Source organism: Clinocottus analis, unplaced genomic scaffold, assembly GCF_023055335.1.
Source record: "Clinocottus analis isolate CAN_PGR_092001 unplaced genomic scaffold, fCliAna1.0.p SCAF_17, whole genome shotgun sequence".
Taxonomy (NCBI): Eukaryota; Metazoa; Chordata; class Actinopteri; order Perciformes; family Cottidae; genus Clinocottus; species Clinocottus analis.
Window position 1 is genome coordinate 16,517,006 of NW_027175898.1, and position 13,250 is coordinate 16,530,255.

The 13,250-nt window shown below is 43.8% G+C and overlaps 1 protein-coding gene across 1 annotated transcript; it reads left to right on the forward strand.

Annotated features, from left to right (window-relative positions):
* Window positions 1-4,205: 4,205 nt before the first annotated feature.
* Window positions 4,206-10,275, forward strand: gng7 (guanine nucleotide binding protein (G protein), gamma 7). The gene is made up of 4 exons (XM_068579873.1): window positions 4,206-4,361; window positions 7,389-7,542; window positions 8,380-8,494; window positions 8,612-10,275. Exons 3-4 carry the CDS (start codon window positions 8,414-8,416, stop codon window positions 8,735-8,737), a joined length of 207 nt encoding a protein of 68 aa, XP_068435974.1. The 5' UTR covers window positions 4,206-4,361; window positions 7,389-7,542; window positions 8,380-8,413; the 3' UTR covers window positions 8,738-10,275.
* The last annotated feature ends 2,975 nt before the right edge of the window (window positions 10,276-13,250 follow it).

Below are 13,250 nucleotides of genomic sequence, written 5' to 3' on the forward strand. Positions count from 1 at the left end.
TTTACCTGCAATAATACTGACAACTATGGAAGCCCATTCCTGACAAGCAAAAAAAAATAAAAAAATAGGACCAAAAAAAAACAAACTTCGGACCAAAAAAAAAAAAAAAAAATTAGGACCAAATTAAAAAAAAAAAAAGTAGGACCAAAAAAAAAAAAAAAAATTAGGACCAAAAAAAAAAAAAAAAAAATTAGGACAAAAAAAAAAAAAAAAATTAGGACCCCAAAAAAAAAAAAAAAATTAGGACCAAAAAAAAAGAAAAAAATTAGGACAAAAAAAAAAGAAAAAAATTAAAACCAATAAAAATGTGAACTGAGGAGGGTTTCTCGTCTTTTTGATGTCCGCTCCGTTAGTGTGTGATGAGGTTTGATGTTGAAATGTTTCAACAACTATTTAATGGATTGCATTCATGGTGCAGAGGATGAATCCTCTAGTTCCCCTTTTTCAGTACTTTACCTGCAATAATACTGACAACTATGGAAGCCCATTCCTGACAAGCAAAAAAAAAAAAAAAAATAGGACCAAAAAAAAAAAAAATTCGGACCAAAAAAAAATTCGGACCAAATTAAAAAAAAAAAAAATTAGGACAAAAAAAAAAAAATAAAAATTAGGACAAAAAAAAGAAAGAAATTAGGACCAAAAAAAAAAAAAAAAATTAGGACCAAAAAAAAAATAAATTAAAACCAATAAAAATGTGAACTGATGAGGGTTTCTCGTCTTTTTGATGTTCGCTCCGTTAGTGTGTGATGAGGTTTGATGTTGAAATGTTTCAACAACTATTTAATGGATTGCATTCATGGTGCAGAGGATGAATCCTCTAGTTCCCCTTTTTCAGTACTTTACCTGCAATAATACTGACAACTATGGAAGCCCATTCCTGACAAGCAAAAAAAAAAAAAAAAATAGGACCAAAAAAAAACAAACTTCGGACCAAAAAAAAAAAAAAAAAATTAGGACCAAATTAAAAAAAAAAAAAGTAGGACCAAAAAAAAAAAAAAAAAATAGGACCAAAAAAAAAAAAAAAATTAGGACCCCAAAAAAAAAAAAAAAATTAGGACCAAAAAAAAAGAAAAAAATTAGGACAAAAAAAAAAGAAAAAAATTAAAACCAATAAAAATGTGAACTGAGGAGGGTTTCTCGTCTTTTTGATGTCCGCTCCGTTAGTGTGTGATGAGGTTTGATGTTGAAATGTTTCAACAACTATTTAATGGATTGCATTCATGGTGCAGAGGATGAATCCTCTAGTTCCCCTTTTTCAGTACTTTACCTGCAATAATACTGACAACTATGGAAGCCCATTCCTGACAAGCAAAAAAAAAAAAAAAAATAGGACCAAAAAAAAAAAAAATTCGGACCAAAAAAAAATTCGGACCAAATTAAAAAAAAAAAAAATTAGGACAAAAAAAAAAAAAAAAAAATTAGGACAAAAAAAAGAAAGAAATTAGGACCAAAAAAAAAAAAATTAGGACCAAAAAAATAAAAATTAAAACCAATAAAAATGTGAACTGATGAGGGTTTCTCATCTTTTTGATGTCCGCTCCGTTAGTGTGTGATGAGGTTTGATGTTGAAATGTTTCAACAACTATTTAATGGATTGCATTCATGGTGCAGAGGATGAATCCTCTAGTTCCCCTTTTTCAGTACTTTACCTGCAATAATACTGACAACTATGGAAGCCCATTCCTGGCAAGCAAAAAAAAAAAAAAAAAATAGGACCAAAAAAAAAAAAAAAAAAATTAGGACCAAATTAAAAAAAAAAAAGTAGGACTACAAAAAAAAAAAAAAATTAGGACCAAAAAAAAAAAAAAAAAAATTAGGACAAAAAAAAAAAAAAATTCGGACCAAATTAAAAAAAAAAAAGTAGGACTACAAAAAAAAAAAAAAAAATTAGGACCAAAAAAAAAAAAGAAAAAATTAGGACCAAAAAAAAGAGAAAAAATTAGGACCAAAAAAAAAAAATATATATATATATATATGGAGAAAAAAATATTCAATATAATATATTAGATATTCAATATCGACATATGAGAGGGAGAGAGAGAGAGAGAGAGAGAGAGAGAGAGAGAGAGAGAGAGAGAGAGAGAGAGAAAGAGAGAGAGAAAAAGAGAGAGAGAGAGAGAGAGATGGACTCTTGGTCTCCTCCTTCTCCTCCTCCTCCTCCTCTCTTTAACTCTCTCGCATCCGCTTGGTGATGCTGCCCTCAGCGCGGTTGTCGTGGAGACGGCGTGACGTGCGTGGCGCGTGACCCCGGTGGGGACAGAGACGCGCTGCGACACGCAGAGGTCTCCCGGGCCGCGGCCGGAGCGTGAAACACCGCGGACCGACACGTGGGGAGTGTGGGGGGTGGGGGGGCACGAAGCTCTCTACTGACTCCTAATGAGACACACACACACACACACACACACACACACACACACACACACACACACACAGACAGACACACACACACACACACGTGCGCTTCTGGTCATTTGGGAAAGTCTGTGTACATGACAGCTCATAGCAGGCAGGCAGGGGCAAACAGGAAGAAAAATAAAAAGGTGTGTGTGTGTGTGTGTGTGTGTGTGTGTGTGTGTGTGTGTGTGTGCGTGTGTTTGTGTGTGTGTGTGTGTGTGTGTGTGTGTGTGTGTGTGTGGGCGCCACCTCTGTCATTCTCAGAGCATCTTTTTAGTCGTGACTCATGGGCTTCCACCCCTCTTTTCTTAGAAAAAACAGAAGAGCCCTGCTGTGATCTACTGTAAGCACACTGCCTCCTCACCAAGAAGAGGGAGGGTGGGGGGGGGGGGGGGGGGGCACAGAGAGGGGAGACAAATGAGGGAGAGAGGAAGAAGAACGAGATGGCTAAAAAGGTGAGGAAATGAAAGAGAAACGTATAGGCGTCAGCATCATTTCACACGTCAGTGGAAACGAGGCCAATGCGGTACTCGGTGTGAGCTATAAATAGCTCTCTGGTGGTGATAACAGCTCAGGTTTCCATACAGGAAGACGTGGATGTTGGTGTGTGCGTGTGTGTGTGTGTGTGTGTGTGTGTGTGTGTGTGTGTGTGTGTGTGCGTGTGCGTGCGCAGGTCCATCTGCATCCCCGCGTCACTGGCTGTCAGCATCACCAGGGTGTCATGGAGCCAACACATAAAGATGGAGGCTATAGAAATGAGAGTCAGAGCGCGTTCACGCGGCGCTGCTGGAGGAGTGGACGGAAACAGCGCGGTGGGGAGCTGGAGGATGCGCGTGTTTGTGCCAGGAAGAGCGGGCGCGGGCCCACACCTCCCCGGAGTGGACGCGTGTAGACTGGAGCACGGGGGGAGGGCGCCACCGCGTGGCAGCACAGCGCAGTGACGTCATGAGGAGAGGAGACGCGTCAGGTGGAACGACACACATCTCGCAGGTTGCAGGTTGCATCATGAGTTGCAAAATATGGCTTATTGTGTGTGCACATGTGTCTTTATTAAGCAGTAGTCCAAAAGTATATACATTAAATTATGGATCATGCGTTATAGTCTTTATTTAATGCACAGGTGATAAAAAAAAATCATGTATTTCTAGTTTACAAAGAAAAACAGGTTTTCAAGTTTTAACATCTTACACACATGTGTATTATTGCATTTAGGGTGTGTACTTATCACTTATTATAACAAAAATATCTAAAATGTTTACAAAATATATCTGCTTGGGTCACTCAAAATAGATTATGAAGCTCAAAGTAAAAGTATTTGTATTTAATTGCATCTGCAAATAAAATATTCAGGCAAATTCTATAGGAATCTATTTGATTATGTTCATACATAAGCTGTAATTATCAACTGCTAAAAAAGACATATGTTGGTATGAGCTTTAATTCATTAGGACATATCGTGGTTTCAAAATAAAAGCTGTTGAGAGGATCCAGCAAGACGTGTTTACTTAATTATTAAATAAAGATATGGCCACAATGAGAGAAAAATCAATATTGTGGCTTTTTATTCATGAAAAGGGTTACTTCATTCTACTGAATGTAGTGTAAGCTGTGTGTACTGGTGGGACGTGAGGCACAACAACAACAACACAATGACTCAAACACATCCATTACACGCGCATCCTTCATGTTGAGTGGATCGTGTGTGAATGTTTGTATTCGGGAGCCTCTGCGGGGTTAAAGGTGCCGTCACCGGATCGGATGGAGTAAGGAAGAAGGAAGAGAGGGAGGAAGGAAGGAAAGGAGGGAGGAAGGGAGGGAGGAAGGAAGGGGGTATAGAGGAGTGGACAGACAGTGGTAGCGGAGGGGGAGGCGTTTGGCTCGGCGAAGACGGGGAGTGAACGAGCAGAGAGGGAGAAGAGAAAGCAGCGGATCTGGCCCTTTAAATCACCAACACAGCGCGTTCAGAGGTGAGTTTGGAGATATTCGCCTATTTTTTTCTTCCTCCTCTCTGTGTATGATCATTGTAACGCGGCCGTGCGCCTCCGTAACCCCCGGCTCTGAGGCACCGAGGGCGGCTTGCAGCGGGAGAGAGAGAGAGAGCGAGAGAGAGCGAGAAAGAGAGAGCGAGAGGGAGAGAGAGAGAGACGGGGGCTTGATCGGTGTCACGAATCCGGTTTTCCCCCCAGCCCTGTGCCGGCAGAGAGGGTGGGGAGGACCGGGGGAAAGGGTCAGTGGAAGATTTCCTACAGCTCGGCTGGACTCTGAGGACGCACGAGCCACATCTATACCCCCCTCACGCTAAAAAAAACCCTCTGGTGCCGACCCATTTGCATAATAGCGGAACATAAAGGCACGCGCTCCGGTCCTGCGCTCGTTGTCGCGGGATGTCTCCACGTTGGCTCCCTCTCGACGTGTCAGCGCCCTGCTGCTCCCACGGATAACACGCAGGGCCCCTCTCTCTCTGCTCAGCCGACGCGCTCCAGCCTGCTTTTCACGTTGGGAGAAAACACATCTCTGCTTTTCCTGCCTGCTGGCGCGCTCTGTGCGCGTATACGCGTAGGTATGTGTGTGTGTATGTGTGTGTGGACAGCCATGAGAGAGAGAAAGAGAGAAAGAGAGGACACGCTGTTCTATCCATCAAAATGCCCGCATTGTGTTTTCACGCGGCGGAGCAGCCAGCAGGGCCCGTGCAGAGGAGGACAGGGCTCCTCCTGCAGGCCCCGAGCCGCGCGCACGAGCTGCGGGATCAATACGGGTATTGGTGCATGTGTGCGCGTCTCGTGAGCGGCTGCGTGTGTCCGCTGTGGCTGGCGGACTGAGGCCTGTCCGGCACTGAGGATGTTTTTGGACCAGACCCGCTGACTCTCTCTGTTTGTGTGTGTGTGTATGTGTGTGTGTGTGTGTGTGTGTGTGTGTGTGTGTGTGTGTGTGTGTGTGTGTGTGTGTGTCACCTGAAGTGTTGTCGACGTGTGTGAGGTTTGACCGCGGACTCTCGTGTCTGTGTGTGTGTGTGTGTGTGTGTGTGTGTGTGTGTGTGTGTGTGTGTGTGTGTGTGTGTGCACAGCTTCCTTCTCGTATAGAATGCGCAATGGCAGAAAGTTTTTTTTGGGGGGAATTCAACAGACTGAAGACATCCACTCTGGTTATAGTGATGACACGTCACGTGGGACGTACAGACCGGAAGTGTGCTGCCTCGTTTACCGCTACAGGAAATATGGAAATATCGATTTCTGAGCAAAAGAGTGTTCACTCTTAAAAACAGAAGTTTGTGAATCTCCAACAGCTCGTGAAGATAAAGTAGAGCCGTGCTGTCAGCTGTGAGTGTTAAAGAGGGTCAACAACAACAACAACAACAACAACAACAACAACAACAACAACAACTCCTTCAACAAGCCTCTATAGTTGTCGTGATGGTTGAGTTCATGTTTACTTGCTTCATCCCTGGTGTGTGTTGCTGTTGTTGTACTTGCATTGTGATGGAAAGGTTGTGTATCGTTCACACACACTCGCCTCCTCCTCGGGGGCAAAGGTCAGGCGGTGAACCAACACCCTGCAGGGTGAACAGTAGTTTTACAGCTCAGGGGCTGAGGCACGTAGTGGATTATAAGCATCACTTTGGAATATTTAAAGCATCTTTTGGGCAACAGGAAGTCCGGTTCACTCTGTGAACTGTGTGTTAATTGTGTAAATTGTGTAATGCAACACAATTGACGTGACATTACAGTTATTTTGGCTGCTAGTGTTTCTCAAAACAAGACTTCAACAGTACAGATACCCCCACTGCAATCTCCAGGGATTAAGAGAGGCAGTTCAACGCCTCACACACACACACACACACACACACACACACACACACACACACACACACACACACACACACACACACACACACACACACACACACACACACACACACACACACACACATGCCAGTGCATGAGAGAGAGAACTAATATACAGGAAATAAAGTGCTGGAAGAAATAGTAAGTAAACCCTCCAAAATCCAGGCATTTTTGCCTCTTAGGGTCGAGCATGGGATTAGGATTTGGGGCTCAGGGTTAAAATCAGGATTAGGATTTAGAATTAGGGTTTGCTTGAGACAATAATCCATAAATGTCAAAAGTATGAAAATACAAAATGTGTGTGCAGAGACAGAGAGAAAACTATATCAGGTGTTATAATACAACACGTCTCTCTCTCTCTCTTTCTCTCTCTCTCTCTCTCTCTCTCTCTCTCTCTCTCTCTCTCTCTGTCTCTCTCTCTCCCTTTCTCTCTCTCTCTCGCTCTCTCTTTCTCTTTCTCTCTCTCTCACACACGCACACACACGCGCACACAAAAGCCCTAATTACAGACATGAATCTCTGAGCTACTCCGCAGTCGGAGTAATTAAAGCAGAACTCTCCCCCCGGGAGAGAGAGCGACAGACAGACACACACACACACACACACACACACACACACATTCACACACACACACGCACACATTCACACACACACACGCGTACGTGAGAAGTGAGGTGCGCTTTCGATCATAATGCTGTCGGGGAAAACTTCTACGCTGTGCTAAAAGATTTGTGAAATAATTAATCAAATTAATCTTTAACAACACAAGTATGAAAGGCCTTTGTGTGTGTGTGTGTGTGTGTGTGTGTGTGTGTGTGTGTGTGTGTGTGTATGTGTGCGTATGTGTGTGTCCGACCACCTGGTCAATGAAGTGGTGCTTTGTGAAGAATGATGAAATAGTGATGACAGCCGTCGTGTAGATCCTCTGGCTGATGACGGGGTGATGGAGGTCAGCTGTTATCGCTGCACCAACGAGCACGTCAGTGTGTTTGAACCTCTCTCAGTTGTTGTGTCACCGTGCACACACAGATGTAGTTACTACATCTCCCACTGCACAGATGTAGTTACTACATCTCCCAGTGTGAGTCCATGGAACACAAGCACAAGGTGTTTGGTGTCTCACCTGCTCTGCTCCTGTCTGCTCCTCTCCAGAGACAAACCCATGTGAGCTCAGCTGCAGTCCAGCTCCGTCCTTTTGACTCGGGAACTGCCACCGCCCACAGCTCCTCCACCTCTGTGCACCGCCCACAGCTCCACCTCTGTGTGCACCGCCCACAGCTCCACCTCTGTGTGCACCGTCAGCCAGGTAAACTAAACTCCATCACCTCCATCTGTCAGCCAGGTGAACTCATCTCTTCTTATTTAGTGGCAAACATCAGCTGATAGACATTTTATTCAACAAATATTTCTCCAGTTGTTTAGTCAAACTCCAGCCTCCATTATATACACACATATGTGTACTTTTGATTTATTTATATATACATATGTATTTTTATATACATATATAAATAACTAAATATATATATATATGTTTATATTTATTTACAGATATTTATTATTTATTATTATTATTTATATACATGTATAAATATATATTTATATATAAATACATATTTTTATTTTTATTATATATATGTATTTCTTTATGTATATATTTATTTATACATAATTATTTATATATATATATATATATATATACACATATATATATATTATTTATATATATATATATATATATATATATATATATATATATATATATATATATATATATATATATATATATATATGTTAATGAATACCACCTCCATAAACTGTATTTTGATCAGGAAGCTGTCATATTTGTCGTCTCCTCACAGTGGCGCTATAACTTTACAGCCGAGGCCCCAAAATGAAAAGTACATGTTGTGTTATGAAATACTACGTTATATATTCACAATATATTTGCTTTGCTTTTAATTTACATTTCCAAGCAAGAAACTGTCATCTCTCAATATTATCCTGTTCACACAGCAGACACATGGACATGTTGCATGACTCTCTCTCTCTCTCTCTCTCTCTCTCTCTCTCTCTCTCTCTCTCTCTCTCTCTCTCTCTCTCTCTCTCTCTCTCTCTCTCTCTCTCCCTCCCTCCCCTCCTACAGTTTCTCCTGTGTTGGTGTATTCTGATGGATCAGTATGTCGACCTCTAACAACATCGCCCAGGCCAGAAAGCTGGTGGAGCAGCTGAGGATCGAGGCGGGGATCGAGCGCATCAAGGTCCAGGACCACGCAGAGGACACGGCCTGTTTGTTTGTGAGCGGGATTATTCACCCTCACCTGACCTTTCTTTTTCCTTCTCCCTCTCTCTCCCCCTTAACTCCCTCCCTGCTCCAGGTTTCTAAAGCAGCGGCGGAGCTGATGAGTTACTGTGAGCAGCACGCTCGTAGCGACCCGCTGCTGGTCGGGGTTCCCACCTCTGAAAACCCCTTCAAGGACAAGAAGCCCTGCATCATCCTATAGCCTGCCACACACACACACACACACACACACACACACACACACACACACACACACACACACGAACAAAAGCACATGCACACATTCAACATTTAAATTGATCCCCAGAGACACACACACAATTCTAGCATATGCACACACTCATACAAACACATACACACACTCATACAAACACACACACACACACACACACACACACACACACACACACACACACACACACACACACACACACACACACACAGACATGCACACACACGCTCCCGAAATAGCCTCTCTGGAAAAGCGCCATACCCCGGAGCCACAGCTAGGGGGCAGGTATCTCGTTCCCTCAGAACATCACTGAGTGTGATCCACGGTGCTTTTGGTAATATTCACATATGCTGGTAAATTAACTACAAGTGTCGGCTTAACCTTAAAGAAAAAAAAGGGATCTGGACATGAATAATCAGCAGGAAGCCGGGCTCTCGTGTCAGGAGGCGAGGGGGTCGGGTAGAGGACGGGCGGCGGCGCCGTGAGGTGGGAGGATGCATGTGGGCAACAGAAATGGGCGGTCGGCGCTTCTGCCAAAACACGACCACTAAAAGCTCAATAAAAGCTTCTTTTTTTTGTGGGAGTTTAAAAAAAAAAAAAAAGGCCTTGAGAGCTTTTGAGCTTTTTTTGCCCACGTACCCGACCCTCGCGCAGGGTCACGTTGGAGCCTTTTGCCTTCCGCCGGGGCGAGCATGTTCCCGCCCAGACCCGACCCGACACGGCCTCCTCCTCCGCCCCGCGGCCGTCTGCAGCCAAAAACAACAACAAAAAAAAAAACACAACCTCCAGCCGTGCCACGAGACGCCGTCTCCGGGCGCCGATCTGCCGGTCCGACGACTCCGCCTCGGTTCGCCGGAACCGTGGCCTTGTCGGCTGACCTCGGATCGGCTGACCTCGGATCGGCGCCCCGCGAGGGGAAACTCAAGCTATTGACCCCCTGGACGTTTACTGCGTTTTTATGAAGAAGAAAAAATACCTGTTTGTGAACTTAAATGTACGTTTTTGATATTTTGTTGACGCATTACTTAACAGATGAGGTCATACTGTTTTTTTTTTTTTAATTGTTTTTGCTTTTTGACCCCTCTTCTTGTCTGTCGTTTAATGCATTAATGAAACAACAGGAGCTAAAGTTTCTGCTCTCCATCACGCCTCTTAAAGGAAGAGGGCGCGGCCGCACATCGACCTTTGTCTTGATGGAGAAAGCTCAAAACTTACGCAGTAAAATTAGAAATCAATCATTTTTTGTTTCTTGCTTTCTCCGCTTATTGGCATTTTATTTTATTAAGTTATGAGGAGGAGATTTATTTTGTTGGATCGGGTGAATGTGGAAGTGTTTCTGTTTGCCTCTTCAGAGGAGGAAGGGGCTTTACGTCGTGTTTTAATCGCTTTAAATCAGAAATGACCCGGCTGTACTGGTCTTTAAAACGGCCCAGTCTCCCCAGTAAGATGAGCTCCAAACTGGTCCGGGTTCTGGTTTCTCTCTCTCTCTCTCTCTCTCTCTCTCTCTCTCTCTCTCTCTCTCTCTCTTTCTCTCTCTCCTCCACGATGCTCCTCTTCTCTGACAAACCAAACTTGATTGTAAAAGCTGAAGATGAAGTGAAAAAAAAGATGATGAAGTCAAGAGAAAACAAACAAAATGTATAAACTTTCTTTCAGACATGTGCAGAAGTGATAAGTTGAAGAGTAGCTGTTTTGGGTTTATTTTTTATTTTCTTCTTCTTTCCATGGAGCCTGGTCAGTTGAGTATTACCCTGTACAGTGTTTGTAAGATACTAAATCTAAACACAGAATCCACACTGTGGGTTTTCTTCTTCTTCTTTTTTTTTTAAAGTACTACTTATTCTGTTTTCTGTCAGTCAAGATCATGTCCGTCTTCATTTTTGTCATTCAGGTTTTTAACCGCCGATACAAATATTATAACCATCATAACGCCTCAAAACAAAAAGCCCTGTGAGGTTTAGGATGGTTTTTCTGCCCGTCGGACCTCATTCCAGTGGCGAGAACCGCCCTCCTGATCCATCCTTTACCACCAGAGGCAACTAGGACAACATGCACATAACACACTCTCTCTTGCCGTTGTCTTTTAGGTTGTGTCAGGGGTCAAAGGTCAGAGCAGTCTGTGCATTGGAAGCTGCGTCGTGACGGTTATCTGCTGGAGAGCCGGGCGCTTTGTGCCGTCGCAGTGACATCACAGCCGTCGGCTGAGGCGTTTGTGCGGTGACAAGCAGGGCGGAGGGGTTTGGACAGGACTTATACGGCTGCTGATTGACTGTCAGGGGAGTTGAACCCACGGCCTTTCTGTTCGCTAATCACTACGTCAACATGAGCCACCTGCTTGCGCTGACTTCTGAGTTTGTTGAGAGGAGAGCCGCTCAGTTTGAAAAGCAGGTTTCGCTTTGTCAGAAAAGACCACATTGAATACGTTGGCGGTGTCTTGCGGGTCCTAAAAGTGCCGTTGTCCTCATTCAAAGTTAAAAATCTCCTCTTTTTCAGCACATTTGTTAATATTTCAAAGTGAGGCGCCTTTGATTAGTTCGTTAACTTGACTTTAAATGGAATAGTTTGACTTTTTTGGGAAGAATATAATGAAAAGATTCACACCGATGTCATGTTTGTTTGGTAAATATAAAGCTACAGCCAGCAGACAGTTAGGTCGCCGAAGCTTGGCTTCATGCTAACAGGGGTTAACAGCTAACCTGGCTAGCAGATTACTCTGTATGGAAAAAGCAAAGTGTAGTTGTGTGTTTTTTTGCACAGGGTTGAGCTTAAGAGGTGCCGGTATTACCTTTCGGACAATGCCGCTCTTTTGTAGTTACCCGCTTCTCGTCTTTGCGTCAAGCTAAGCTAACAGACGACTTTAAGTCGAGGCTAAATCGCTAATTAGCATCGATATGCTCGCTGCAGGCGATGGTCCGGCCTCTTTTTCCTCATTTGTCTCTGTTACAAACACAAAGCTGGCGGTACCCACAGTGAGAAGAGAGCAGGAGCTGGAAAAAGGCCATCGAGGGGGCTGTGTGTGTGTGTGTGTGTGTGTGTGTGTGTGTGTGTGTGTGTGTGTGTGTGAGTGCACGCAGGGTGGGTGCTAGTGTTTGGCGCCCGAGAGGGATGATTTGGCAGAGCAGTAGGCGGAGAAGAGAAAATGGAGGTGCACGCAGTAGCTATATGTGTATTAGTGAGAGAGTCACAGTGTGTAATGACACACGCACACACACACACACACACACAGTGACTCCAGCGTTCTGCAGAGTGTCTCATAGTAATGAGTCCTGCAGCCCCTCCAGGTCAGGGTAAACTCTGACGGGAGGAGAGGTCACGTGACGCTGTCTGTCGCTCTCTTTCATTGGTCAGAAGATGCTCGTCCTGGACTCTGTGTCCAAGATTAAAACCGTGCAGTTGAAGTGTGGGCAGATGACAAATAATAACCCGAAAACAACCCACAAAGCTGACAAAGAAGTGTTTAGCGTTACCGTGCCTGATTCAGCTACATTATTTTAGCTGCGATGTAGTTTCACCACTCATGAAAGCCTTAGAGTCCGAAAGCAGTGGTTTGACATTTTGGGAAAATACGCTATTTTGCTCAGCAGCTAGTTAGCTTAGCTTAGCTTAAAGGCTGGACGCGGAGGGACACAGCGAGCTTGGCTCTCTCCAAAGGTAACTCGCCTCTCGCGCTCAGCAAGGAGCAGGCGATACCCGTCGACGCTGAGGAAGTAACAGAGGCTCCATGTTTTTTAGCCCTCATGCTAACATTAGCTAACCAGCTACTAGCTGCGGCTTTGTATTGATCAAAACCGACAAGAAAGGGGTTCGATCTTCTCATCAAAACTCTCAGAAATGAACCCATTAAGTGTGTTTCCCCAAACTAGCTCTACTATTACTTTGAAATTGAATGAATCCCTTTATATTTTAGCTGATTTAGGTTGAAATAAATGGTGGTTTGCTACAGAAATATGTGGAAGGTACAACCCAGAACACAAGCTGCAGCTAAAGTCAAAGAGGATAACAACTGCAGAGGAATCGCACAACATATAACAAGCATTCACACATATCAACACACACACATGTTGTCCTGGAGATGTCTGACAGATGCTGTTTTTTTACATTTTTGTTTCATCATTATTGTTTTTTTCGATCATTCCATGGCCGGTTGGGCTTAAAATCAGAGACCGCCGACCTACAATGTCTGGTTTGGCTGACAGTTTGTGTGATTGGTTGGTTGTTAGTTTGCCTTTTAGTGGCGTTGTATTGTGTTAATGCTGGTTTATTGGGGTTATCAGATCAGCAGAACGAACAGTGTTACAGTAAAAAAAACACACACATGCGGCTTCGAGATGGAAATCCACTGGTTTTGTGACACAAAGTGAAAAGTGAAGTTACCTTCAGGTCCGGTTGGGGAGCGTCGAGGCTCCTCATTGGTGGACTTTTGGAAATCAGACGTCACTGAATCGGCGCCGAGCCCTTCCGGAGACTCGTCTTTTGTGTTCTG